The 26,507-nt window shown below is 40.7% G+C and overlaps 2 protein-coding genes and 1 long non-coding RNA gene across 4 annotated transcripts; 2 read left to right on the top strand and 1 right to left on the bottom strand.

Moving 5' to 3' along the window:
* Positions 1-45: 45 nt before the first annotated feature.
* LOC124070780 lies at positions 46-5,887 on the top strand. The gene is made up of 2 exons (XR_006845240.1): positions 46-1,824; positions 2,804-5,887. It is a non-coding gene; the product is annotated as an uncharacterized LOC124070780 (long non-coding RNA).
* Positions 4,907-13,557, bottom strand: utp6 (UTP6 small subunit processome component). The gene is made up of 19 exons (XM_046410957.1): positions 13,284-13,557; positions 12,774-12,858; positions 12,653-12,694; positions 12,389-12,481; positions 12,241-12,288; positions 12,087-12,150; positions 11,809-11,927; positions 11,598-11,675; positions 11,399-11,480; positions 11,147-11,228; positions 10,846-11,024; positions 10,332-10,411; positions 10,084-10,161; positions 9,458-9,637; positions 6,945-7,025; positions 6,461-6,570; positions 6,227-6,293; positions 5,928-6,000; positions 4,907-5,578 (listed from the first exon to the last, which is right to left on the bottom strand). The coding sequence occupies exons 1-19, from the start codon at positions 13,373-13,375 to the stop codon at positions 5,424-5,426; spliced, it is 1,788 nt and encodes a 595-aa protein (XP_046266913.1). The 5' UTR covers positions 13,376-13,557; the 3' UTR covers positions 4,907-5,423.
* An 860-nt stretch (positions 13,558-14,417) lies between these two features.
* Positions 14,418-26,335, top strand: suz12b (SUZ12 polycomb repressive complex 2 subunit b). Of its 2 annotated transcripts, none has more exons than XM_046410943.1 (17): positions 14,418-14,733; positions 14,992-15,136; positions 15,627-15,673; positions 15,779-15,843; positions 15,959-16,027; positions 16,185-16,234; positions 16,703-16,788; positions 16,891-17,122; positions 17,427-17,532; positions 17,619-17,724; positions 17,819-17,996; positions 19,275-19,360; positions 19,658-19,801; positions 20,680-20,837; positions 21,564-21,762; positions 23,471-23,550; positions 24,021-26,335. In XM_046410943.1, the coding sequence occupies exons 1-17, from the start codon at positions 14,719-14,721 to the stop codon at positions 24,331-24,333; spliced, it is 2,079 nt and encodes a 692-aa protein (XP_046266899.1). In that variant the 5' UTR covers positions 14,418-14,718; the 3' UTR covers positions 24,334-26,335. The 2 variants fall into 2 exon arrangements, with proteins under 2 accessions (XP_046266899.1, XP_046266890.1); XM_046410934.1 differs by having other exon boundaries at positions 19,272-19,360.
* The last annotated feature ends 172 nt before the right edge of the window (positions 26,336-26,507 follow it).

Raw genomic sequence — 26,507 nt, 5'->3', positions numbered from 1 at the left:
GTGCCAGTCTCCTCTCCCCCTCCCGCTCTCCCACCCTTCAAAGCAAAAAAAAAAAAAGCTTCTGCGTTTCCCACCGAGAGATTCCCGGTGCGCACCCAGCACCCAGCCAGTCACCCCATATCCATTCTGGGAAGAGAGACAACCGGGAAGACAGGGAGACGGAGTGAGACAGGAGTCTGTCGTTGCTACTGCATGCTGCAACCTCGATATTATGAGTAGGGTATTCCCAAACAGCTGGAAGGAGCTGATATATGGTGCTGCGCCCTCGTGTCGGGCCCTCCCCAAAATGGACCGGTGCTAAGTGGTAACCTGGTTATTTTCAGCGCGTCACTGGCTCGTCTCCAGTTAAAGGTTTCCATCGGGAAAGAGGAAGGGAGGGGGGGGGGCAGCGGCAATGTGGCCCCATATTTCCAATTATTCTGAAAAAGGACTTAAAAACGACCAAGCGCACTACACAGAGTAATGTCCGAGCATGTGTGTTTGCCTGGAACTGCACACATTCCTGCGGTGTGTTGGCTCGCCCGTCCACATGCGGCACACACGCCCGTCCCGCGCTCATCTGCGTCTCCGGCGGCTCGTCTGCGGCTCTCTCAAGGTGTTCCCCTCTTATATCGATGCTGTTCAGGAGGCTATGTACATCCCAGGTTCATCACACCTCTCATGTTACCTCCCTGAGCAGCAACATGTTAGTGTGCTGCGACCCCTGGTGGTAGCGACGCGCCATGAGGCTTCGCTATATGCATATGTGTCAAACACAACTTTATTTATTTATTTATTTATTTCACCTCACCGACTGTGGTCACGTGAAGCCACACAACAGGACGTAATTACAGTGACCCAGCTTGATGCTTTTGGACACATTTAATCAGTTGCTTTATTACAAATGTTATGTTCAGTCAGCAAAATATCTGTTCTGTTTTATTAATAAGATAGGCCTTTATTAGTCCTTAACATGGGGAAATTCACAGTGTAATGAGCTCCATAACTTGACTGTTTTTCTACACTATTCTATCACATTCTTCATGTCGTTTTTGTATTCTATTATGTTCTTCTTGCAGTGTGTCTTGTTCTGTTCCTTCTCCAATTTAGCATTTTTCCTGTTACATTCTGTTCTGCTATATTGCAATTTCTGCAATTCTGTTTATTCTATTTTGGATTCGTTTGGAAAATATTTGTATTTTTTTTTTTTATTGTGATACATTCTATTCTATTGTATTCTATTCTATTCTGTTCACGAGGTCATGCTCCACTTTTCGTGCCTATGGTGACGCGCTCATATGGCATCGGTCAGCTGCTTCACGTAGACAAGAAGCCCACAACAACACCGGAAACTGGGCGCTTTTCTTGTCAAAATAAAATATTCCAGACGTTTGAATCCACCCTCTTCGTCGAGATATAGATACTGTCACACAGGAAAACAGTATTGTCAACAGGCAAAAATAAGATAATTAATAAATAAATAATAGACAATAAATCTTGAGTGTGTAACACATAACCTAATAATATTATTAATAATCATTTGAATAGTGTAGAATAGAATAGAAGTGTAACTATGTACGTGCTGTTGTATTTCTTCCATCCATACCCCTTTATGTTCGCTTTGTAGTTGATGACGGTATACAATATTTTTTTTTTTTTTTTTAAGGGTTTGACCGGAAGCGTTGGTTTGATTCAGGCTGACTTGACACCAAGTAGCAATGTCCGACTTTGTGCCTGTCAGGAACAGCCCGGTTTCTTCTAAACATGATATTTCATCACTCCAGCTACAGCAGGACGGATGTTCAGCATAATCTGTATCGCCACGTCAACATCTGACACCAACTGGTGAGTTCTGAGTCCATTAACAAATGTCTTCGCCATGCAGCGTGTGTCTGATCTCTGTGTACAAAACAGTTCTCCGTCCTGTCCCCCATTTCGCTCAAACTCGGGTTCATTTAACACCGCAAATTCGGAGATTTTCTGATCATACAAGAGACCAAGAGCCAGATCAAGTGCAGCCACTTCAGTCCTGGACCAAGTTTATTAATACTGTAATGACGTCAGCATGTGTGGAAGGAGGCACTGAGTCGACTAGCAGGGCACTGACTCGGAAGCAGGATTGTAAAGACCTTTAAATACACAGGCAAGACCCCAAGTGATGTCTAAGTTGTGTCGCAGGTGTTACTGAAACACATAAACAAATACCCCAAAGTAAACATGCAAGTCTTATTTAAGTCAAAGTGCTGTCTTAAAGTATCAAAAGCCAAATCATCCACAATGACTGTTAAGATTTAATATGTATTACAGTGGATTACTAGTAGTGATGCATCAATGCATTAAGACATCAAGGCCGTATTTTAATGCTGAAGCAAGATGTCACATCTTAAAAGCAAAATACATATTTTGGATGAGAACTGGTGATCTGAAGAGTACATGCCAGATAAATATAGTAGTAACATAAACATGAAGTAACATAAAAAGAAATTCTCAAGTACAGTTATCTAATAGTTGTACTTAAATACAGTGCTTGAGTATGTTTCAAACACACACAAAATGATTGAATAATAAAACCACTGTGACACGCAAGAACAATGACACACAAGGAAGCGAGAAAGAGGAAATATAAAGTTGAACGTTCATCAGAAGTTTCACTCTCCCACAGTTTATGTTTGTTTGTTTTTAACAATCTTCTCAGATGAAGTCTCTCAGGATCAAATGGTGTGTAAATATGTGACTGCGGTTGCTGTTTTGGAGGCTGTGAGTATGCCCACACGATGCTTCCTCCTCACTGCACCATGTGTCACCCTCTTCTCTCTCTCTGTAGTGCAGTGGGGCCAATAAGCAGCGGCTGCGCCTGGCGCCCAGCTGCAGGCAGGCCCCTCCATGGTCTCTCCCACTATGAAAGCGTTGGTGGATGCTATATGGGCGGTATGGAGCATCGGGGCCTCTATTTATGACTACATCCACACCAACGCCATGGAGGAGCGGATCCACGCCCTGGAGAATGTCATCACCATCCACCAGTGTGTGATCGGACTGCTGTCCGCAGGCGTACTGGCCCTCTTCACCTACATCGTCTTTAAGAAGCTCTGAAGATGCGCGTGTGTGTGAAGGGGGGCGACATGGTGAAGGTGGACTGACCAGAATTAGACTTGGTGTCTAACACGGTAAAGCAAACGCTCATCGGACAGTCAAAGAGGAATTTTGATACGTGCAGGCTGATCAGAGGTGGAAGTTACATTCAGCACATACCTGGGCACACTGTCTTTATTCAAGGTGGTAGGAAGATGCAGCAGTTAATTTCTCTCTTGTAGTGCCACATTTTTCCAAATTTTGGGCAAATGCATTGAAGTTCATGTCCTCCATTATTAATGTAGTGGCTGAGGAGGAGGTAATCATGTGGAGCCACAGGGTCCAGTTGTTTTTAAAGGTCTAGTTTATCGAGAGTTTTTGTACTCATTATGACAGATTTTATGTGCCAGTATTCGCTATCTTTACAAAAATAATACCTTTAATATAATGCCTAATTGTAAAGTATTTGCTGGCTAAAATATTCATCGTTCCGCTCCTAATGTTCTGTTCTTAACATTTTAATTATAAATTAAAATACCCAGAGTAGGCACAAACACTACTTTACATCGGCAGTAAATAACTAACCAATTTAAAATCTTTTGAGTAGCCCACTTAGCTCTATATATCATCAAATCAGGGACCTCATTTATAAAATAATTCTTGGATTTATACTTGAACATGGATCTAAGATCATTTCCAACGGTGTGCTTATGTTCGACTCATGTAACATTGTTTATGAAGCTCATGCAAGTTCATCCCAGGCTTGGACACCTGCGCATCCCAACAGCAACACCCTGACACCCAGCAGCAGAAAAATTGATCGCTCAAGTCCAGACTTTGCTTAGACAAAAGATTATTTCCATGTCAAAGGAAGGGTTTACAAATACCTACATGTACATGGTCAAGTCCTAGATTTCACTGACACAGGCAAACTTCAGCAGACAGCATGTATCCAGGCATTGCCTTCACAACATAATTCGCTAATTTTCTAAAGGAATAATTATTGAAAACAACGATGTGCCGTAACAACCTCTGCCTTAAAGCAAATTGTTCTCACTCACTGAAAGCCTGACTGAGATGTCAGGTGAGAGCTCATTTCCTGAACTAGAGTCTGTGGAAAAGGTGACTGGAGAGCGCCGAGGTACTTTAATATCTCAGAGTGTCATTTCTATCAATAGATTAAATTTATATCATATACAAAGTGGGTCCACGGTTCTCTTGGGAACATGTCTTTCAGTGAATAGAGGCGTTCGGATAGTAAGATGGTAACATGTTTAAATTTTCCACAAGACCTTTTCTATATCAGATGAGAGAAAAGACATCATAAAATCCCTTGTGATACGGTTTTATAGGTCTATGTGTGTTATCTGCATTATTAGACTTCATGATGCATTACTGTAATGCTTTTTGCCATTCATGTTTTATATACCTCATGGCTGTTACATGACTGGAGGTGCCACCATTGTTAAAAAGAAAACAACAACAAAAAACAATGATTTCAAGTGTCCTTAAAAGATGTAAATATATTTAAATGCTAGCTGGCCTTTAAAATGTTTCACAGATGTGCAACCATCCCATAATACTGCTGCTGCCTAAAATTTATGGTTATATTTTTTTAAACAAAGGTGGGAATATAATTGATTCCTGGTACTGAAACATTGGATCAGCATGTGAAATGAGAATTTCAGAAGATAAAGGATGTTTTTTTTTCTCATAGTAACTTAAATTTATGTTTACAGAAGTGGTGGATCATTGAAAACTATTGCCTGTATGAGTCATGAGTTTGAAAAGAGGGTGCAGTGTGTGTTTATCCATATACAGTTGTTATGTCACTGTCTCAGAGGGACCACAGCACCACAGAATAACAGACTACTTTAATCATTATAACAGCATCAAAGTTTGTTTTCTCAACTAAATTCCAAATAAATGTGGAATTCAATTCAACTGGACATCCTCGCAATTGTACATGTGCCCAAAATCAGTCTGGTATCAAATACAGCACAAACTGCCGTAAGTACAAATGGAAAGAAGGTACAAGTTTTAAACAGCAGCTGTAAATAAAAAAAATTACTGCTTCTAAAGTTGCATTGGCCAAACTGAAGAAAATCTCTCCTCAATACCACTGGAACCTTTTGAAGACGAATCAACAGGAGTTTTACTGATGAGCAACCAACTTCAGAAATGACAACGGTACTTTTCCACTTGAAGGCCTCATAAATGAACACAGCACCAGACTCCCATAGGAGACAAGAGGAACACCTCCTCAGAAAACATGTGCTGCTTCTTCAGCTCATATAACTTCCACACAGTTGCTGAACATTTGCTGAACCTCCAGGCCATGATCTAAGCTACCGGGGCCGCTTCAGGGCCACTCATAAGTGTCCAGTCTGAAACAGGGTATATCGAGAAGTGAACCTCTCCACACTCTCCCCCTCCAGAAACTTCATGGCTCTCCAGTGGATCTTGCCACAGTTCTCCGGCTGCCCGAGAGGCCCCAGCTCCTCCTGGATGTACTGCAGCCACAGATCTTGAGGAAAATGAGAAAAGCACAGCTAAACTTAAAGCTGGGAATTGTGCAAGGATGCTCAGTTTAAATAATATGACGCTCGAAGAACAAGGGTTTTTCAACTTCCAACACCAATTGACAGCTTTCTTTGATGGCCTGGAAACCAGACTTGTTTGGGAGCAAGCCTCTGATGAAGAATGTATTTTCACTTTGACCTTCAAGACAGATCTGAGCTACATCTGGTCAAATAACTAGTAACGTATTCATCATTGACATGAATTTAGTCCTTGATACTTGAATAACAGAAATAAATACTGTGAACTAACTCTACTTTTTGTTTTCACTCTTGTTGCATTTAAACTTTGCTCACCATCATCTGAGGTGCCAAACTCCTGCAGGGCCCTCTCATAGTAGTCTCTCAAACCGTTCATCTTTGGAGTCTCCTGGAAGAGAAAACAACATTGTTATCACAGCTCCAGATTGTCCCCGCTTATCAATAATGCAAATAATCACAAAGTCCACCATCTATCCCTGCAGTTTTGTCTTTTTTGCCAGGGTTAAGACTTCAAACTATTTGTTATTTGTAATCTGTGCCCTACCTGAAACCTAAAGGTTTCAGATAAAGGTGCAGGTTTCATGTGTGACATACAGTACAGCTGCTCTACTTACTTGTTCCTTCTCGATCTGAATCATTTTGGTGAAAAAGGCCTTGGACAAGGGACGGTTTTCCTGTAAGCTACAGAAGATAAAAAAAAAAAACAAGCTTTGTCACAAAAGACCCTTACAACCTCATGAGTTTATTTTGCATTTTCTGATGCTGTGTTTTGGCCCAGTAACATTTTTTATTCCTATTGTGTTATTTATCATTTCAATTAAGGACAATGTGAATAGACGATACTTTACCTTGTAAAGGTCCTCCTTGCTTTCTTGTAGCCTCCGGTGTGGTACGACCAATCAAGGTAGCACTCTTTCATCTCCATGGCAACAGCCGCCACTGCAGACAGCACGCCTCTCTGGGAACAAACGAGAAAAACAAAACTGTCTGCGCGGCGTTCTCATTTTAGAGGACAAAATACTGTGCAGACACAAGGGGGCTGTTTATCTTTTCATCTGCAACTATTACCAAGAAGAACACCTTGAGTTGATCTGCATGCAGTTCTTACATGGCTGAGTAGAAAAGTAACATGGCTTGTGCATGGGTTTTCATTTTATGGTGCCATTAATCATCCATGTGGGTGGAAACCAAAAGGACCTGTTTACCCAGCCAAGTAGTATACACAAGCATTTCATTGTGTGTTGATTGTTTACAGAGAACAGCCCTTCCTGTCAGAATGTAGTTGATGAAATAGTGTAAATGCCATGAGAAGCTTGGATTCAGGTGGACTACCTTGAAGACGGCTTCTGTCTCCTTGGGACTCTGGTTGGACACGCTCCACTGGACCTGCAGCTGCCAAAGAGGAAGACTCTCCTGTTAAGACAGAAAAGATGCAGCTGTTAGCTTCTAACCAGCATCTTGCTTAATGGTGAGTTCACTTGAATGTGGTCCTTATGGAGTGATGAGCATAACTGTGTGACTAAGTACTTTTACTCATGTACTGCACTTAAGTATAATTTTGGGGTACTTTTACTTTACTTGTGTATTGCCATTTTAACTACTAAGCGTAACTACTATTTGAGAGGCAAATATTGTACTTTTCATCAAGTTATTTTTTCAGATTATTTTAACATTCAGATTTTCAAAGATTTTACATTTAAAAACATGATAAGTCCATGAAACAGAATATTAAAGTTTGACATGTAACAAATTACAAAAGCACACAGGTGTAAAATGACTGTATATGAATAATTGTTCACCCGGATCAGCCACAGGCCTTACTGCTGATTCTTTAACTACATGATATGGACAAAAGTATTAGGCCACCTGACTGTTACTCCCACAAGGACCTTAATGACATTGAATTCTAAATATGCGGCAGCTTTGCAGCTATAACAGCTTCCGCTCTTCTGGGAAGGCTTTCAACAAAAGTGTTTCTGTGGGAATTTTTGTCCATTCATGTTGTAGAGTATTTGTGAGGTCAGGCACTGATGCTGGATGAAAAGGCCTGGCTCGCAGTCTCTGTTCCAGTTCATCCCAGAGGTGTTTGATGGGGTTAATGTCAGGACTCTTTGTCAAGTTCTTCTAAAACAAACTCATCCAGCCATGTCTTTATGGACTTTGCTTTGTACACTCAGGCACAATCACGCTAGATTAGAAAAGGGCCGTCACCAAACTGTTTCCATAACATTGGAAACATAATATTGTCCAAATCGTCTTGGTGTGCTGAAGCATTAAGATTTCCCTTCACTGGAAGTAAGGGGCCAAGCCCAAGCCCTGGAAAACAGCCTCATACCACACCCAAATTCAGTAGTAATGAGGTGTATCCCAATACTTTTGTCTATAGTTAAAACTAGCTCCACCTTGAGCAGCTACAACAGTAAAATGCTGCTTACAAATGGTGCATCAGTAACAACAATCTAATAATTCACCCCTATCAGCCACAGGCTTTACTGCTGATGCTTTAACTATATTCAGCTGATAATACTTGTGTATTTTTACTTACTCATGATTTAAAATGCTTTTGTTTGCAATGGAGTATTTTTGAAACAGTGGTGTTGGTACTTTTACTTCACGATTTGAGCGGCTCCAAAAACTTTCAGCCCCAAAGCAAACTTACCAAAGCATCCAAAGCTTAAATCAGACTCATGTTTGCAGATTTAGCTGTCATGTTTTCCCATTATATGTAAAGATTTTAAAAACGAGTCACGAGTGAGTATCTGAGTGATAAATCACCTTGCTTCTTACCTGACAGGTCAAGAAATATTGAGAAAGTCTATGAGTACACAAGTGGATTAAGAGAGATTTTTTTTCCCTTCATTTTCAAATGCATCTATACTTATGTGCTGTGCAATAAAGATACATTTTATTCTTTGACATACCAAATGCAATCCTGCTAAGGGTTTACGCCATTTTGCAACACTTAAGGAGTGTTTATCTTGAAAGAAAAGACTTACAGTGTAGTAATCCTCCTCACATAACTACTTCTCAGCGCAGTAGTCTTAAGAACAGCTATTCTGCTCATGATTATAAAGGCCTGTGGCTGAGTCAGAGCGCGTCAGACAGAAGTATGCTGTGATGCACTGCACAACAAGAGAAGGGAAACACGTTGTTGAAAAGTAAGAAAAAGATTAACAAAAAAAAAAAGCGGCCTGTGTTTCTTTAAGTTTTTGAGTTGCGAAAGTTAAAGCATGAGAAAATCATTAAGACCACCCTCAAATGTCTGAAGGGTTGCACAGGATTTCTTTGGATTAGTTCATTCTCCAAAGTTTAGAAACCTGTCAAGAGTATAGAATTAAACAACAATCCAACAATAAATTTAGCTAATGTGTGATGAATCTGAACTCACATAACTAATAATTACACAAATTCTACACAATCACTGCATTTTCATTTTGTGTTTAGAAAGCTTAAAATGAAGTTTCTTTTGAGTCAGAATCTGGTTTATTGTCTTGGTATACAAATAATAATGTCTTGGATGTTTTCAGCTTTTCCTGCATATAGATGTGGGTGGAGGAGGCCATTTGAAGAACAGAGAATGGAATAGAGACTAACTGGGCCAAGGAGATGGCCCATTTACACGGTAGTACTGGTGACTGCATGTGTGTGTGTGTGTGTGTGTGTGTGTGTGTGTGTGTGTGTGTGTGTGTGTGTCTCTAATCTCCAAGGAGAACAAATAAACCAAAGAGTGGGTAGACAACAGATGTGGTGTCAGTACCAGCAGAGAAAATGACCAAACAAGTTAGACTCAATGTGTGTGTGTGTGCGTGTGTGTGTGTGTACATGTATGTGTGACCTCTATGCACCTTAGGATTAACATGTGTGAGGGCGTCCTGGAATAGCCTGCCCACGTCTCCACTCCCCAGCTGCGTTAGTGTCTGCAGACACAGGCTCCAAGCTGACACCGATTGGCTGTAACGCTGCGTGGCAGCTCTGGCAACGCTGGCCGCTCCCTCAGCATCTTCTGATGAGAGCAGGATCTGCAACTTCATTTGAAAATCAAAATTAAATCAAGCAAGACTTCTCCATTTTTTCTTTCAGCCTCATTTCTGCAGGTACCCAAGTATATACTATAGGAATGAATAAATGAACAGCCAATCTCCCCAAAATAATAAATAGGACTCCCAAATAACTTAAAGAGTTTTGATAAAGTGATTGTGGCAGCAAGAAGGCATCAAAGAGAGTTTTCTGTGTTGTTTTATGGACTTCTTTTCTCTTAATTAGATGATTAACAGCAGAGAGCAACAAGAAATGTAAGGAGAAGGCTAGCATGAAAGGTTCTTAGTTAGATTCAAAATCAAGAAGGCTGCAGAGCATGAGCTTTTAACCACTTGAATAGCAGGACATCCTGTTTTCTCACTCCTCGTGAGGAGGACTGAGACTGAGGGCCCCTATGATCCCAGCTGCACAGTTACTAAAGCCATTATCTCACCCAGTTCTTATAATAATCCTCCTTCAGCAGTGAGAAGTCGTGGGCACGCTGCAGCACTCCCAGCAGCCTCTCCTGCCTCTGCAATACACAACAAAAACCATGTCAGGACTTACCCATTACCCACCTCCAAAGACACTGAAGCCACTGACATTTTTCCTGTTTAATTCTTATCCTAAAGAGCAAACAAACTGTCACAATGACAGAGTTATTAAACAGATTCATTTCATACTGAAAAATGATTCTCTTACCTGTTCCTTCAGCTCTTGGACGTTGGTCTTCCTCTTCAGCCTTTCCAAGCAGAAGGCTGCATAGCAAGTCCACATGGGTTCTGAAGAAAAAGCACACAAGCAAAGCAACAGTTTCTTACTCTGTAAAACCTGTAGGCTGTCTATAAGCAGCACTTCCAAATTTAAGGCTCAATTTAAGATGTTTTAGAACTTTAGGTTCTAAAACAAGGTTACCGATATCAGATTTTTTGACATAAATTTGGGAAAACCAAATTGGAAATGACATTGCCAGTGTGTGCAAAATAAACTCAGGGAAGGGAATTAATAAGTAAATTAAAATCATATGCAGTCCAAAGAATTAGAATTTAGGATTTTTTAACTGCTTTTAATACTTTTTATTTTCCATACACAACCAAAGAGCCCTGTAGTAAAATGTTAACAATAGCCATTCATCAAAATCCACACTGCAAAGTGCTGACTTTTGGAAAATATCCCACGTAAACACGTTACGCTTTTTGTATGTATGAGCTCATACCGGAGTTAAGGCTCTTGACTCCCTCTTCGTAGACCTGACAGCAGCGCTCCTCTCTGCGGTTGATATCGGAGGCCCGACCTTTGGCTGTCTGCAGCTCCTCCCCTGCCCCCGGAGCCTCCAGCTCCCTCCTCGCCATGAAATCCCACGTCAGGCTGTCTTCTGTGTAGTTAGCCTGTAAGCTACAAACAAAAGGAAGGGAGAAGGTACTTTCACGCTGAGTGAAGTGAGAAGTTCTGTTAGATTTCAAGAACGCAGAGTGTGAGTGAGACAGAGTGAAAAAAGAAATTAGCTGGTGTCTTACTCTTGCAGGATGAGGTCCTGGAGTTCTTTGGTGAAGTCAAAGATAGCTGCTATATTCAGAAGTGAAATGACAAACTCTGCTTCTGTCGGACAAAAAAGATCAACACAAAGGTAAACTGACCTGACCTGGGAATGTCGGTTGTTAAAGGACTGTTCCTTTAGACATTTAAAAAAAAAAAGTAACATTTTCTGACTTTTTGGATTTTTAGATCTTTTTTGTTTTTGCATTGGAAATCAACTTAAAAAAGCCTACCTTTGATTTTCCCTGTTGCATCCCTGTACACGACCTCAGCCAGTTTAGCACTCAGGATCTCTGGAGAAAACTCATATTCACCCTGGAAGGTGTGAAGAACAGATGTTCAGGCACTGGATAGAAAGTAAGAGCTTCTCTACAAGTGCGTTGTTACTTTTTTCATTTCCCACATTTTGTGTCTGATTTGTAAGAAACTTACAAGATCCATCTCAGCTTTCTCCAGCTCTGTCTTCTGCTTCCTCAGTTTCTCACAATGCAACAGCTCCATACGGAAGTACTAACACAGAGTTGTTGGACAAAAGAACAAATAAATATCTGACAAATGCACAGTCATTACTCTTTCAATAGCAGCTAAAACCACTTTTTACTCTCTTTGCTTAAAAAAACAAAACATATTTTGCTTCTTTTACCTCCTGGTAGACTTTCTTGTTGTTCGGATGGAAGCGCAGGGCCCTCAGAAACAAGTGTCTGGCACTTTCAGAGGAACTTCTGTCCTCCAGCTCACTCTTGGCTGCCATGATCCACAGGGCTTTAAAAGGAAAAGTACAAAGTCTTTATTTCTGGTTGTAGGTGACTCCACCAGCCCATTTAGTCTGAGCTTATACTTGTTCTGTCCGTCCTTATGATTGGGACTACTACACAGTACGACTGTGAGTTACAGCCGACTGAAAAGCACAGTCCTCTGTACCTGGCTTATCGGGGTGTATAGCAAGCATGGCTGAGAACACCTTGCTGATCTGACCTTTGGTGGCCTGAGGAGTGAAACCCAAAAAAGAGAGCATGAGAACACACCTTGTTTGGCCTGAGTTGTTCTTAAAGCAAATGATGAGATCATCACTTACCCATTTCTTACAAAAAGCAACATGTGAGAGCCACAGCTGCACATCATCCTGTGGGAAAAGAAGACATTGGCATCATGTACATAATCAAAGCAATTATTTAAATGATACACTACATAAGAATAGCATAGAAACGTTTTGCATGCAGTACCTTCCACTTATTTGTTGCTCTTCTGAAGACACTGTTTATTCTATGGATGATGGGGTACTCAATCTCCTCTTTTTTGAACTGGTAATGTATGTGCTGCAAAAACAAGTAAGGCACAGTGAAATGATGCAACATGCATCATGCTAATACCATGCATGTATGTTAATAAGCCTAATTTAACGCTAGAACATAACAAAATATGTCAACTTTCATGTGGATCCTATCCAAATATTAACATGAGATAAAACCATACAATGTTTCACTTACCGCTCTTCTCTTCTTGATCAGCTCTAAAATGTTGATTTCATACTGTAATTAAACAAAACGCTAAAGTTAGTGTTTTAACCATATCACTCACAGCCTTTATGTTTTTGCCATGGCACTCTACCTGAACGTATGCAATGAAGTCCTCTTTTTTCACAATCAACCTGTGAAGCTTGTATTCCAGCGCTGTTGCTCTTTTGATTATGGATCTGAAATAGGGAGAGAGAGGAATTTCCCTTAGATGAAAATTAGAGGATGAATTGACTTAGCCAACTGTGCCTGAGTCACTGACTGACTCAATGGGCTCATTTATAGGTTTTATTAAACAATATATGTTATTTTATATGTGTAGGAGGACTCCAGCTGTGGATCGTAAAATGCACCTAAACCTTTACAGACACTGTTTTACTATTCATCAGTACAAGAGGAAGCACTGAGATCCTTTACTAAAGTAAACGTACTGACACCACACTGTAAAAATACGTTATGGCAAGTAGAAGATCCTGCATTGAAAAGATTATAGAAGCAGAATTTTGCCGTTGTTGTTGGTTGAGGTGTAGCTGGTTTTTAATCATTTTGTATTGGACTCTATGACACTCATCTGATGTGCCGTTTAATACAGATGCCATCTTACTTGACTTCTTTCTTGGTGAACAGCCCCACTCTCTCCAGCTGCTCCAGCTCAGGGATTCTCTCCTCAATCCGTTGCTGAACGATTTCCGCCATCCCGTCGACGCAGCTTTTGCAGGTTCAGATTCGACTATTATTTATTTAAAGTTATTAATGTCAACTTTAAACTGGTATACCAGTACAATGTGGTCAAAAGGTCTGATTTTGTACTCCACACATGTGTGGAAGTTGTGATTCGCTCGCGTTTCCGGTTCCGTTCTGCAAATAGTTCCGTCAGGAAACACTGTCCAGTGTCGAAGTGGTGGCAAAAAAAATCAAACTGGCTAACATTCTGATACGTTAATACGTTAAATACTCCAATACTCTAATACGTTAAACTAAATACAAAACTGTTCAAGGTGGTGTGTGAACATATGTTGATAAATATAGAATTAGTTTAATATTGTTATATTATTTGAGGTAATTTTGGTTTGATGATAACACTCATACTCAGTGCTTTTCAAGTTTTCCACTACTTCATCCTGGCCCTCTTGACAGCATAACTGATAAGTGTCTGTACTGAAATGAAAATTGAGATTATGAAGCCACTGAGGAACCAAGGACTTTTTTTTGTCATCTTGCTGTCAAAATTTCAAAATCTTGTTTTCATCACCATGTGCTATACTGTACTGACACACGTACTCTGCATACTCCAGTAAGCTCATTTGTGCTGTTGTAAAGTTCTGTTTCAATAATGTTTTAAAAAATACAAATATGATGCAGTAAATACTATACAGTATGGTACTATTATTTGAAAAGTAATACCACACAGCTCACATTTATTCATTATATCACTTGTACTTGAAACTTATAAAGTCTGGACAGCTCGATTGTGTGATTGTAGATTGATTTATTTCAGCCCATAGTCGAATTTTGTCGTTGTTATTTCGATGGAATTAATTCCTTTAACAACATAAAATCAGATGGAAGATATTATTGTACTGGAACTTATAAAGTCTCACATGACCAAGAGACCTTTCGCAGCAGTGTCGTCTTGATGTGAATGCTGATAAACTATTTCCCGCAAAATCGTGTAAAGCGAGAGCGGGTTGTATGTCACCTCCGGATGCCAGCAGCCAATCACATCGCTACATTCTCTCAGTCTATCTCCCATTGGCTGACAACCGACTAATACTCTGTTGTTCAGTACAAATTGAAGGAAATCACACCGACAATAAATTACAGACAGATAATCAATAATTTGATCCAAAATATTCTTTTATCAAGCTACATTTGCAACAGTTGAATGCGAGGGGACCTTAAGCGCACGGAGGTTGGATTTCTACTCAACCATGCTAGCACTGTTAGCTAACTAGCAAGCGTCTCGTCGCCTCCTCTTCATGGGTTTCTGCTGCTGAGTCTGCCAGGCTTGTGCTGGAGGCAGCGAGGCTGACAAATTAATGCCATCGGCCAGGGTGGGTATCCTCTATTTATCCCTTATATCTATCACATGCTGATTGTAGGCCTTTCGTTAATCGTAGTCTGAATAAAAAATTGAATACTACCCTGAAATACCAAGAGAACTAACATGTTAGCATTGTGCTTTTAGCTGAGCTAGTTAGCTAGCTCGACTGCTAACGCGAGTACTTGCCTACTGGCTAAGCTAACATGTTGTGTTGCCACCATTTGTTTTATAACTTGTGTATTGACCCGCGCTGTTGTTTTACTCGCAGAACTCAGGTCATATTATGAGTGGGGCAAGTTGCAAGGCTAACGGCGCTGTGTACCCCGCCTCATCAGCAATGATGAACTCTGTGAAGAAGCCGAAGATGGAGCAGATTCAGGCCGACCATGAGCTGTTCCTACAGGCCTTTGAAAGTGAGATTTCACTACTCGTCACTTTGTAATGCGGCTTATCTGTTTCGATAACACGAGAGTAACTTTTCTATGCTTTCAATAACCATTTCATTACCCGCTTAACTTTACAGTTACTTATTTTATTTTCAAGATCTGGTTTTGGCTGACATGCCTGCCTTGTTTAACTGGTTCTAATTCTAATGGGAGCCCCATATTTTGCTTTTTTTTTTTTTTTTGTAAATGAACGTGTCTCACCGTAACTGTATTTTGGTAGCAACCGTCAGACTGGAATTAATAAATACAAATGTGTTATTTATTGTGTGCTCTGTTATTTCTTTGGTTGCTGTATGTTATGTCTAAACAGCCACCACCTGTTAACACCCCTTCTTATGACATTTGTTGGCAGTAGTATGGATTAATGTTTCTGATGCCTGATGTTAAATGAATGACAGCAGACTGATGGAGGACTGTCCAAATTAAGCATCATAGTAACATTTTTTCTTTTTTCCAGAGCCAACTCAGATATACAGATTTCTGCGCACAAGGAACTTGATTGCAGTAAGTGACTTATACATTCCTTTGAGCCACTTTGTGGATTAGCCAGCCCGATTAAAGTGAGTGATGATTTTTTTTCTTTAATTCTATGTTTTCCCACCTTTCTAGCCCATATTTTTGCACAGGACGCTGACCTTCATGTCTCACAGAAATGGTCGAACAAATGCTAGAAGGTATGAAATCTGGTGATGTGTTTGAACAGGGTTCCTTTCTGCTACTTATGATGATCCGTTGACAGAGTTTTAAAAGGTGTATTAATTTATGTTCTGTCACAATACTTCCTCCCAGGAAAACATTCAGAGTGGATGACATGTTGCAGACAGTAGAGAAGATGAAGGGAGAGCAGGATTCCCCAAGGTGAGACCGCTCTACAATAGCTGTTGGGCCCCTTTATTACATGATCATTTTGAGGGACTAAACTATCAGAGAAATCGTAGTGACACAAATTCTGATTATTCATTTTAACAGTCAAAAAACATGATATTTCTTTTCTTTTATATTTATATTTCTTTAGTTTGTCTTCACATCTACAGTTAACCTTCACTGGGTTCTTCCATAAGGATGGTAAGCAGATTTTACTCATCACTGAGGAATTATGTGTTTGTGTGTTTGTTTTAAATGGAAGCACCCATAAATTAGTAGAAAATTGGCTGAGAGAAAAATGTTTTTTTACACTTAGACATGCTCTGGCTGGCATCAGACATTCCTAGAATAACCAGTTGTCTCTGACTGCATTTACCTGCACACTAGTGTTCTCCCTGACAAACCTGGATATGCCACCTGTAGTTCTCTGATAGAAACCGTGATGATCGTCGTTTGTCACTGCAGAACATGGTAGCTGAGATGGTGAGAAGTCAGGACCCCACAGCTCAGAAATCTGGATACTGTGACTGTTGGCTGTTACTGTTAGAATTATGTCTACAGTGATATACAGTATATACACAGTGAAGATCTTGTGCACTTCATTTGGAAGTTTTGTTGTGTCAGAAAATGGACTGAAGAACTAACTAAGCTTTTGTTGTCTTGAAACAGAAAAGCCATCTCAGAATTCAGAAAATGAACAAAATTCCGTGTCCTTAGAGGTGCTACTTGTCAAAGTCTGCCATAAAAAACGCAAGGTAAAGTAGAATATTGCTGAGCCAGTCGTTTTAGCAGAAACTTATGTCCATGTGTCTGCGTTTGTTCAATTACATTTAGAAATTTGGTCTTTTTCCTTGCAGGATGTCAGCTGCCCGATTAAGCAAGTGCCTACAGGTAAAAAGCAGGTGCCTTTGAATCCTGACAGTAACCAAACCAAGCCGGGCTCCTACCCTTCCTTACTGGTCTCAAGCAACGAATTTGAGCCCAGCAACAGCCACATGGTCAAGTCTTATTCGCTGCTGTTCAGGGTGTCGCGCACAGGGAGGAGGGATACTAATGGTCTGGTCAATGGAGAGGCCAATGAGAACATTGGTAGGAAATCTGCGTTGATGACTTTCCTGTTCTGTCTTCTTTGAAGGAGAGTTTGTGTTGGGATGAATAATTTAACAATCTGTATTGTTATGAGATCAGAATAAAGAGATTGTTATAGCTCATACCTTGAGCACAGCAAGCTGCTCTTTTTAAGGTGCCAGTTATTCTCTGTATAACTGTGTACATCATGTTCTCTGTGTACATCATCTAAAAAAAACAACACCGGATGTAACTGAAATCGTTGCATATGAAATTTCTCTCTCTGTTTTTCTTTTTTTTTTTTTTTTTTTTTTTTGGTGCAAAGATGTAACTGATACTCCTACTAGAAAGAAGAGAAGTTCATCCCACAGGGAGGAGGGAGAGACCATGGAGACTTATGTTGCACAGATGACTGTCTTTGATAAGAATAGGTGAGTTTTTATTACAGAATTTGTGAAATCATTTTTCTTTTTTGTCTGCACCTTTATAATCACTGCTCTTGACCTGTTCTCTGCAGGAGATTGCAGCTGCTGGATGGGGAGTATGAAGTTTCAATGCAAGGCATGGAGGACAGCCCTGTGAGCAAGAAGCGGGCTACATGGGAAACCATTCTTGATGGAAAGGTAGGAGGATTTGTACATGTGTTGGTTCAGAGTGTCTACAAACCTAACCCTCTGCACACCACCACACAAATGACCCTTATTCTATGTCCCACAGAGACTGCCACCATTTGAGACATTTTCTCAGGGACCCACATTGCAGTTCATTCTGCGCTGGACAGGTGATGCTAGCGGAAAATCCACTGCCCCCGTTGCCAAACCCCTTGCTACTCGCAACTCTGACAGCTCTGGCCCCATGGAGACTAGGACCAGCAACCACCGAGCTGCCCTCATGAGTAAGTAGGAAACCACCCCAGGACACCTTGAACTTTAATTTAAGATGAAGCTGATTTTAGAAATGTGCTGTGCTAGGGAGGCTCTCTGTCAGTAATCTTGTATGAAACCAGCAGTTTTTACAAAATCCTTTTATATTACAGCTTGAGTTATGCTTAATACTGTATAGCATTAAAGAGCAGAAGGTGTAGTTGAAAGGTGGGAGGGGACATAGTTTACAATTCTACCTTCTGCTTTAATGAAAGTTTAAAAAAAAAGGTGTTCATAAAGGACACCGAACAAAGAAGATCATTTATTTTGTGCCAGATTCTGGGCAGTGCTGAATGGGTCATGGTTTTGGATTTTTCACCCACTGTGATATTGGTGTGGGATGGTCTATTTGTAACTGAATCTGGCAAAAGCCACTGTGAGTCATAGCTGCTGAGTCCTTTACAGGCATGCACTTCACTCCATGAATGTGCTGACAACTTAATGTCACTCTTTCATTAAAGACCTGGCCATGTTTCAATAGAAGTCATGACGTAAGTGTGTTTGAATGTCCAGCAAAATGCTTGTATACTGAATGTTAGCAAACAGGAAATATGAGACATTAACTAATGTGTTGTCATTTTTAACTGTTCAGGCTGTGTGAAATGGGCAGTAGATTCTGTATTATGTATAACAAAAGAAATTGAAGAACTTTGTGAGAAAATGTATGATGGTGTCTATAGAGTTGCTTAGGAAAGTGAGAAGTGAGGTTGAGCCTCCCTCCAGCAGTAATGATGCATGATGTTTATGGAGCCACAGAGAGACATTGATTTAGTTTTAAAATAAGTTTTTAATAATCTAATGCTGATTCAAACCATGAGAGACCTGTAAACACACTTCTTCCCTTTTAGTACATTCAAAATGTTGTGGTTGGAAGTAATGGGCCTTTTTGTCACTCTCTTGTGTACCAGAAATACTACATAAACATTGCTGCTCCATCTGCAATAGTTCTGAACTTCTTGATAACGGAGACCCATGTTTGAAAGCCACAAAGCCCTTTTTTGAACAGCCAGCAATGTCTGCAACTCTCTGCAACATAGTCTTTGTCTGAAAGGGGCTTTTGCAGCAGTCGTGTGTGTGTGTGTGTGTGTGTGTGTGTATGTGTATGTACTGTAATATCAAACCTTGATGTTACGAGTGAACAAATGCAATTTCCACATTTTCTCAAATAGATACTTGATACATTCCAATCAAGTCGAATTCATGATTTGGTGATTATCCAAGAAATAACCTCCATCTGTTCCCGTCAGCAGTGAAAGAGTCAGTCAGCACAGACATTCAGACGAGGAAAGAGCAGGTCCCGTGTGAGCCGCGGCAGAAGCTACGTATATTTTATCAGGTACACCACGCTACAGTAAGAAAATCCTTTACAAGACACTGATTTTCAAGAAAGCTTTGGTGAGGTGGCTGCAAAGCAAAATGTCATTTTAAAAATACTTGGAATTTCTGTCACATTTTGAGACCCTTTAAACATAGTTTTAACGGAACTGGTTCGACCTTGTTCGGCACTCGGCCCTCAGGGTTGGTGTACCAAAATGTGACAGTAACTCTGATGTTATTCTAGTCCTCTCATTCACTCATTTACGTCTGCCTTCACTGGTTTACCTTGTCACTAATGTTATCTGTCCTTGCTCAGTTCTTGTACAACAATAACACACGGCAGCAAACGGAGGCAAGAGATGATCTTCACTGTCCCTGGTGTACCCTGAACTGCAGCAAGCTGTATAGCCTGCTCAAACACCTCAAACTCTCCCACTCCCGCTTCATCTTCAACTATGTGGTAAGGAACAGAGTGGCTTTGTCTGACTTAATCATGTGTCCTCATAAGACACGGCCTGATTTCAAGCAAGTCTATAAATATAAAATAACCGAAGATTCTGTCTGTATCAGCTCTTGTCTGCATTGGTCCTGTGTGTGTGTGTGTAAAGCCATAACTCGGTATCGGTACTCAGTATCAAGCACATACAGCTTCGTGGATGACCGGTAAAAGCAAGAAACCAGTGTATATTGGTTAGTTTACTCTCAGACTACTCTTGAATGATCTGTATCAGAGAGACATCACTGCCTACTCTGAGGGACAATAATGTGTTTGCACTGCTCAGCTTGAACTGAGAGGAATCAACAGCACATGACTACAGGTACTTTGTAATGAAAAGTGCAGCAGCGCTTGTGCATTTGCAATGTGTTTTGCAAGAAGAGTGTTTTATCATACTGATGAAGCTGATGAATGATGAATCTATACCAGGCTGTATCTGCACAGACAGTACTGGTCGGGAGGATGGAAGAATTTCGGGTTTTGCCTTTTCTTGACTTTTGCTTCAATACTCAATGACTCAAGTCAGTATTGAGACACTGAGTCAGGATTGCCTCTGCTCACTGTGCTTTTACACAGTTTGCAGACCACCTACAGTGGACCATTAACTAGCATTATGTGGTGTCTGTAGAGGACCTCTTATTTCTCCCATGTCTCATTTATTTGAATAGGCACTTTAATCCAAAAGCATAAAGTTTGAATAAGTGTGAAATATCTCACTTCTGAATTTGATGGTTAGTGCCAGATTCCCCTTGATCGCAATAAGTACCAGGCCTAATGTGTTTTTGCTGCAGCTGTGAGTAGAATTTCACTTAAAAAAAATAAATGTTTTTTCAAAACTGCAGCCTCACCCCAAAGGAGCAAGGATAGATGTGTCCATCAATGAGTGCTATGATGGCTCCTATGTTGGCAACCCTCAGGACATCCACAGCCAGCCTGGCTTTGCTTTCAGCCGCAACGGCCCAGTCAAGAGGACAGCTGTAACACACATACTGGTGTGCAGGTAAACTTGTGACCTCTGAATGTAAACATTGCTACTGAGCAAAGTTGACTCTTTTCAGACGGTGTGATTAACCCTATTTTAAATGACTGCTTTAATTAGCTTTTCATTTAGTCTGCTTTAGTGATGAATTGATAATTGATTGAATTAGCTTTAATGAACTGTTCATGAGCAATGAGCTGAGTTAAAAGGCATTCAGTACACGAACAGTTTGTGGCAAGAAGATGACCCTAAACAGATCAGCTCCTTTCGGTTTGGCAGGTTTCTCATATGGGTGTGGTAAATAAAAGCATTAGAATTCAAGATGTGAAGTGGGGTTGGGCAGTATGTTAATATTTTCCAACCAGCCACCATCAGCCCAACAAATAAACCAAATCACCAGATTTACACTGAGCCCATATAGGTGCAGCCAAGTCATTTTCCCCTTCACTCACTGTAGCATCAGTCCTGAAGACAGCGATGGTTCTTTGTTTTATAATAACTCGGGAACCATTGCTCAGATTCATTTGTTCCCAGTAGTTACTGTGTAACATATCGTATTCAAGTGAGTGTGTCATTTCGTTCTTTTTAGAGTTTGTGAGTAAGGTCCTGAAAACAAATGTGACATGAGTGAAAATATAACCCAAAATCCAGTATTAAGTTGAGTAGGTGAATGTATTGTCCAGCAAATGAGAATATGAAGATTTCAAATTTCAGCGTGTAAGTTTTCTCTTCCCTCCCTGCCAATAGACCTAAGAGGACCAAACCAAGTCTGTCTGAGTTCCTGGAAACTGAGGACGGAGAATTGGAGCAGCAGAGGACCTATGTCAGCGGACACAACCGTCTCTACTTCCACAGTGACAGCTGCATGCCCCTGCGGCCCCAGGAAATGGATGTGGATAGTGAGGACGAGAGAGATCCAGAGTGGCTCAGAGAGAAGACTGCCACGGTGAGAGGCCATTATTCAATCTCATTTAGTGTCTGGCTTCACTAATCAATTAAGGTGTTAGACAACTCATGGAGACCACCTCAGAGACTCGCCTCTCTGTTAGCACAGCTGAATTTATGCTTTTCGTGTTTGGTTTTTAGAAATATTTGTTGTACTTTTAGTGACTTATACTAAGCAGTGATAACATAGGACTACGAGTCACTCATCAGCGTAGGGAAATGTCCCACTCAGCTTTGTGAACTTTGCTCCTGTTGAGTCTGCTACCGGGCTGGTTGAGGTTTTCAAATGTGAACGTTGACATTGAGGAAAGGGTGGAGAGGATAAACACCAGCTACAATCTTGAGAACATGCACGAAGTCATGTCATCGGAAGAAACACCGAGGACAGCGTGGGGGGATTAAACATCGGCTTAGATTCCAGCAACATGGATCCTCTCTGCAGACCATCGTGCTTGCCAGTGTACAGGCTATCAGTGATAAACTGAAGAATCTTCATGCCTGCATCACTTTCCAACAAGATGTCAGGAACTGTAATGTCGATTGTTTTACCTCAGAATACCAAATGTTGCCATTCACCCAAGTGTTCTGGCCACACAGGACTGTGGCAATAAAAAAGAGGAAGCATGTCTTTTATAACAAATAATTATTGGTGTGACAGTGGGAATATTAAAATGCTGTCCTGTTGGTCCTCACCTCATGTAGAGTTACTCTCAGTCAAGTGCAAGCTGCACTTTTTAACAATTTATTTACATCAAGGCTGTCTATGTGCCACCAGAAGCGATTGTAGAGGCTATCCTGTAACATCTATACAAAGACTCCAGCTGATCACAGAAATACCAAGAAAGCAACGGAACCAAACACTGTCGTTAGTTTGTCTGAAAGCGCCTGGCATGACACTTTAAAGGCTCCACAACGCTGAATATACCATAGGCGTGAATGATATTTACACCGGGTGCAGCAAGAGTAAGGCTGTCGGGAGGAAGGTACAGGATACATCAGACTAGCACTGAGGCTCAGGAACAGCTTCTACCCTCAGACCACGAGCATCCTAAATGGGGTCACTGCCAAAGACTTTGCCCTACCCCAAACAATGTACAAATATTTATATACTAAACCACCCCAAAACTCTGGATATATTTAATGTAGAATTACTGTTTATCCTGTCTTATTTTGTAGGACTAAAAATGCTCTTGAATATGTGGCTGTGTGTGAGTGTTCTGAGATCTTAAGATGAGGAGGCAAAAAAAAAAAAAAAGAAAACCTCCTGATTTTGGTGCCTGATTGCCATGGCAACAAAAAGTCAAAGCACACGAGTGAGCCCTGCTCCCCATAAATAACTTAAAGGTGCTCAAAGCAAACACTATTGGTAACACAAACACTTCCTTGGCTTGTTGTTATATTTTTATCGCTCCAGTATTGATTTCTGAAAGCTGCTAACATTATTTGCTCCATTCTGTGTCACCAATTTCATTATTGGAGCCAACAAAAAATGTCTAAAATGAAATGATTATCATGAAAATTGTTCCATTGCTCTCAAAACAATCTCAAACAAACAGTACTAGAGTTGTACATGTATTATGCTGTTGGAGCACTTTGCTCATGAATGCACCCAGGCTAGGTGATCCTTCTTTATTGTTGTATTTTACCTGATGTGTATGTGTTGTAGCATAATTTGTAAATATGTTTTGTTTTTGTTTTTTTAATTGCAGCAACTGGATGAGTTCACAGATGTCAACGAGGGAGAAAAGGAAGTGATGAAGCTGTGGAACCTGCATGTCATGAAGCACGGGTATGTTCGGCGCAACAGTACTGAGGACTGGCGGACGTTACTCGATCTTTATACAGTATTCCTGAAGCTGATTTTTAAGCAATAAAGGTTATGTGATGTGTATATGTCATTTAGTTTATTTTTGATTGGTAACACACTTAAACTCTAAAGATAACTTTGTTGCAGCAGGTGAAAGAATTTAAGGGCCATCAGTAACTGCGCCTAAAATTCCATGCTAACATACTTTTTAGTTGGCTTAAACAGCGTGAGCTTTTTCTTTTGAGTATGTTCAAAACCTGAAACCAGTAGTGTGCTGAATGCATATTCTTTCCTGGGAAACATTGCACTCTGCAGGCACTGGACACTGCACTGGCATAAATGTCCCACATTGCAATGCAGTAGTGGTGATGACAGCATCATAACAGGCAGGAGCAAATGGCAACCAAGACGGCTCTCGTCGAAACCCTTCTGTTCTCTCTTTTCCCTTGCAGTTTCATTGCGGACAACCAGATGAATCAGGCCATCATGCTTTTCGCTGAGAACCGTGGTGCTCACATCATCCGCCGTAACCTCTGCCGCAACTTCCTCCTGCATCTAGTCAGCATGCACGACTTCAACCTGGTGAGCACAGCCACCATTGACCGTGCCATGGCCCGTCTGCGACAGATCCAAGAGGAGCTGCCTGACGCTGAGGAGGAGCAGCAGGACCAGACTCTCGTACCAGCAGGAGCCTGCAACGGCAACGCCGTCGCCTCCGCTGGGGGCAAACAGGGCAAGAGGACAAAAAGCGCACTAACAGACTGATGAAGGGTGGATGGATGGATGGATGGATTGTTTAGTTTTTTTGTTTGTTTGTTTTGTTTTTTTTCCTCTCCTCTTCAATGAACATTACCAACCGTTTGGTGCTTCGATAGGTGGGAGATCTGGTCACTGGAGGATCTGTCCTGTAGCAGACCAGTGAACAAGGTAAACAAGTTTTTGGAACTTGAGAATTGAACCAAATATGAACAATATAAAAGTGAATCACCCACATCTACACAAACCAGGAATTTAAGGACTGGATGATGCAAGGTGAACCTACTTAATATGCATTTTGTAGGTGCCACTGATCTGTCTTTTGGGGTGAGAGTGTGAACAAACTGAGAGTCTTCTGATGTGGCACGACTGTCTTTGGTATGTCTTTGTTCCAGACAACTGTACCAAGACTACAGTTAAAACTGTACTGGTAACCTTGTCACTCTTGAATATTTGTACACATACACAATAACCTTGTTGAAAACGTATCCTTTTAGCTGATTATTTTAGCACTTGGTGTTTGTATTTAGAAAGCTTACCTTGAAATTGTCTTTTTGTTTTGTTTTTTCACGCTGCGCCAAATCTGCAGTGCGGGACTTTTACATATAAACAAAAGTCCTTTACATTCAGGCCCTCACCAAACAAGTCCACACTAAGCTGATAAAGCCTGTCGCCACCACATAAATGTCGCTATATTTTGGAATAACTGGAGTTTATAAATTCTGAGTCTGTGGCGACTCTCTCGTTCTGGCACACTGGCGGTGATGCATTTTATGTCAGCCAGTAAAGATTTGGTTTGCCAGAGCTGTAAGGGGGAGAAACCATCAAGACAGAGCAGGCTACAGCAACTATGAGCGTGGCTGTCAGCATGAATCGACGGTGTTTGCGTAATTATTGTCACTGCCAGGAAGGGGGAGACAGAAGTTCCGCGCTGCAGGTGTAAATGCAGCTTTCCACTGTCATCAGTGGAGAAACTTTAGAGGGTTTGATTTCGCTGTTGTGAATGACATTAAATTCGAAGGGTCACACAGTTAAGAGAACATTACAGTAAAAATTTACACTTGGCATCATTGTCTGGAGTATATAAGGCCTGTAAAGCTTGTGTTAGGGCCCCACAGTGTATTGTGGGTTTTGCTGGTAGTTTGCCATGACAGTAGTGTGAATACTGTAAAGCCTTGGATCCAGGACAAGAGAGAATAAATTCAAACCTCCCACTTCATCACCCCTAAGCCCTTTAGCCTGCATTGATAATTTCTCAAGGAAAGCCAGGGAACTCAACTTTTCTGATGATTTACTTACTTTAACAACCAGCAGTGCGTCACCTCGTGCATCGTATAGAGTGCATAGCATTGAAGATATAAAAGTATAAGGTATTCTGATTATACTGGCTCCTGTGGTTACTTTTCACATTGAGGTTTGAACATGTTAAATGTTTCTCTTTAAACATGGGTTGTGAGTTTGAGTAGCTGACTGTCAGAAGTGTGTATACATGTATTCAGATGTTAGCTGTTCCCTCTTCTGAATCCAATAATTAACAGATTGCAGTCATTCTCTAAAAAGCAATATGCTGTTTATTGGATGGTTGGTATTCAGGTCCAAGTCAGTTGTCTGTCTTGTTAGGTGCAGTTTATGCCAAAGGGGAATATTTTCATCAGTCTCTAGTTCTGTGTATTTTTTTTTTTTTTTTTTAGCATCTTTCTTTTTGTTTCATTCCATGATGAGTTTTTTTTTTTTTTCTTTTTCTTTTTTTTTAAATAAGGCGGTTGTAGTGTTTTGTAGTGTGCACATAAATTGGTGGTCATTATCATTAATTATTTCATCAGATTTCCCTTGTGGACAACCAAATTTTAACAATATATTTTCCTCCCTCCAGTCTTCACGGAGGGTTTCTGTTTTCATCTGGAAAAGGGACACATTCACTATTGTTCAGACAACCTGTTGAAAATTGTGAACTGTACACTCTGGCGAAGGGGATTTTTATATTTAAAGAAATAAAATACATTTGACCTTGTTCGTGTGTAATGTTTTAGCGATTTGACAATTCTTGCGACAAAAAGTTTAATATTTCATGTGTAGAATGAAATGTTTGATTTTTCAGAAGCTGTTTCATGAAGAAATGTTGAGCTACATGTTCTGTTATACATCTTTATGGCTGACAAAATCAACACCAGCAAAACACTTTG

The sequence above is a fragment of the Scatophagus argus genome, chromosome 2 (genome assembly GCF_020382885.2).
Source record: "Scatophagus argus isolate fScaArg1 chromosome 2, fScaArg1.pri, whole genome shotgun sequence".
Classification (NCBI taxonomy): Eukaryota; Metazoa; Chordata; class Actinopteri; family Scatophagidae; genus Scatophagus; species Scatophagus argus.
Note: the sequence above shows the minus strand (reverse complement) of the source record. Positions and strands in the feature narration are given on the sequence as shown.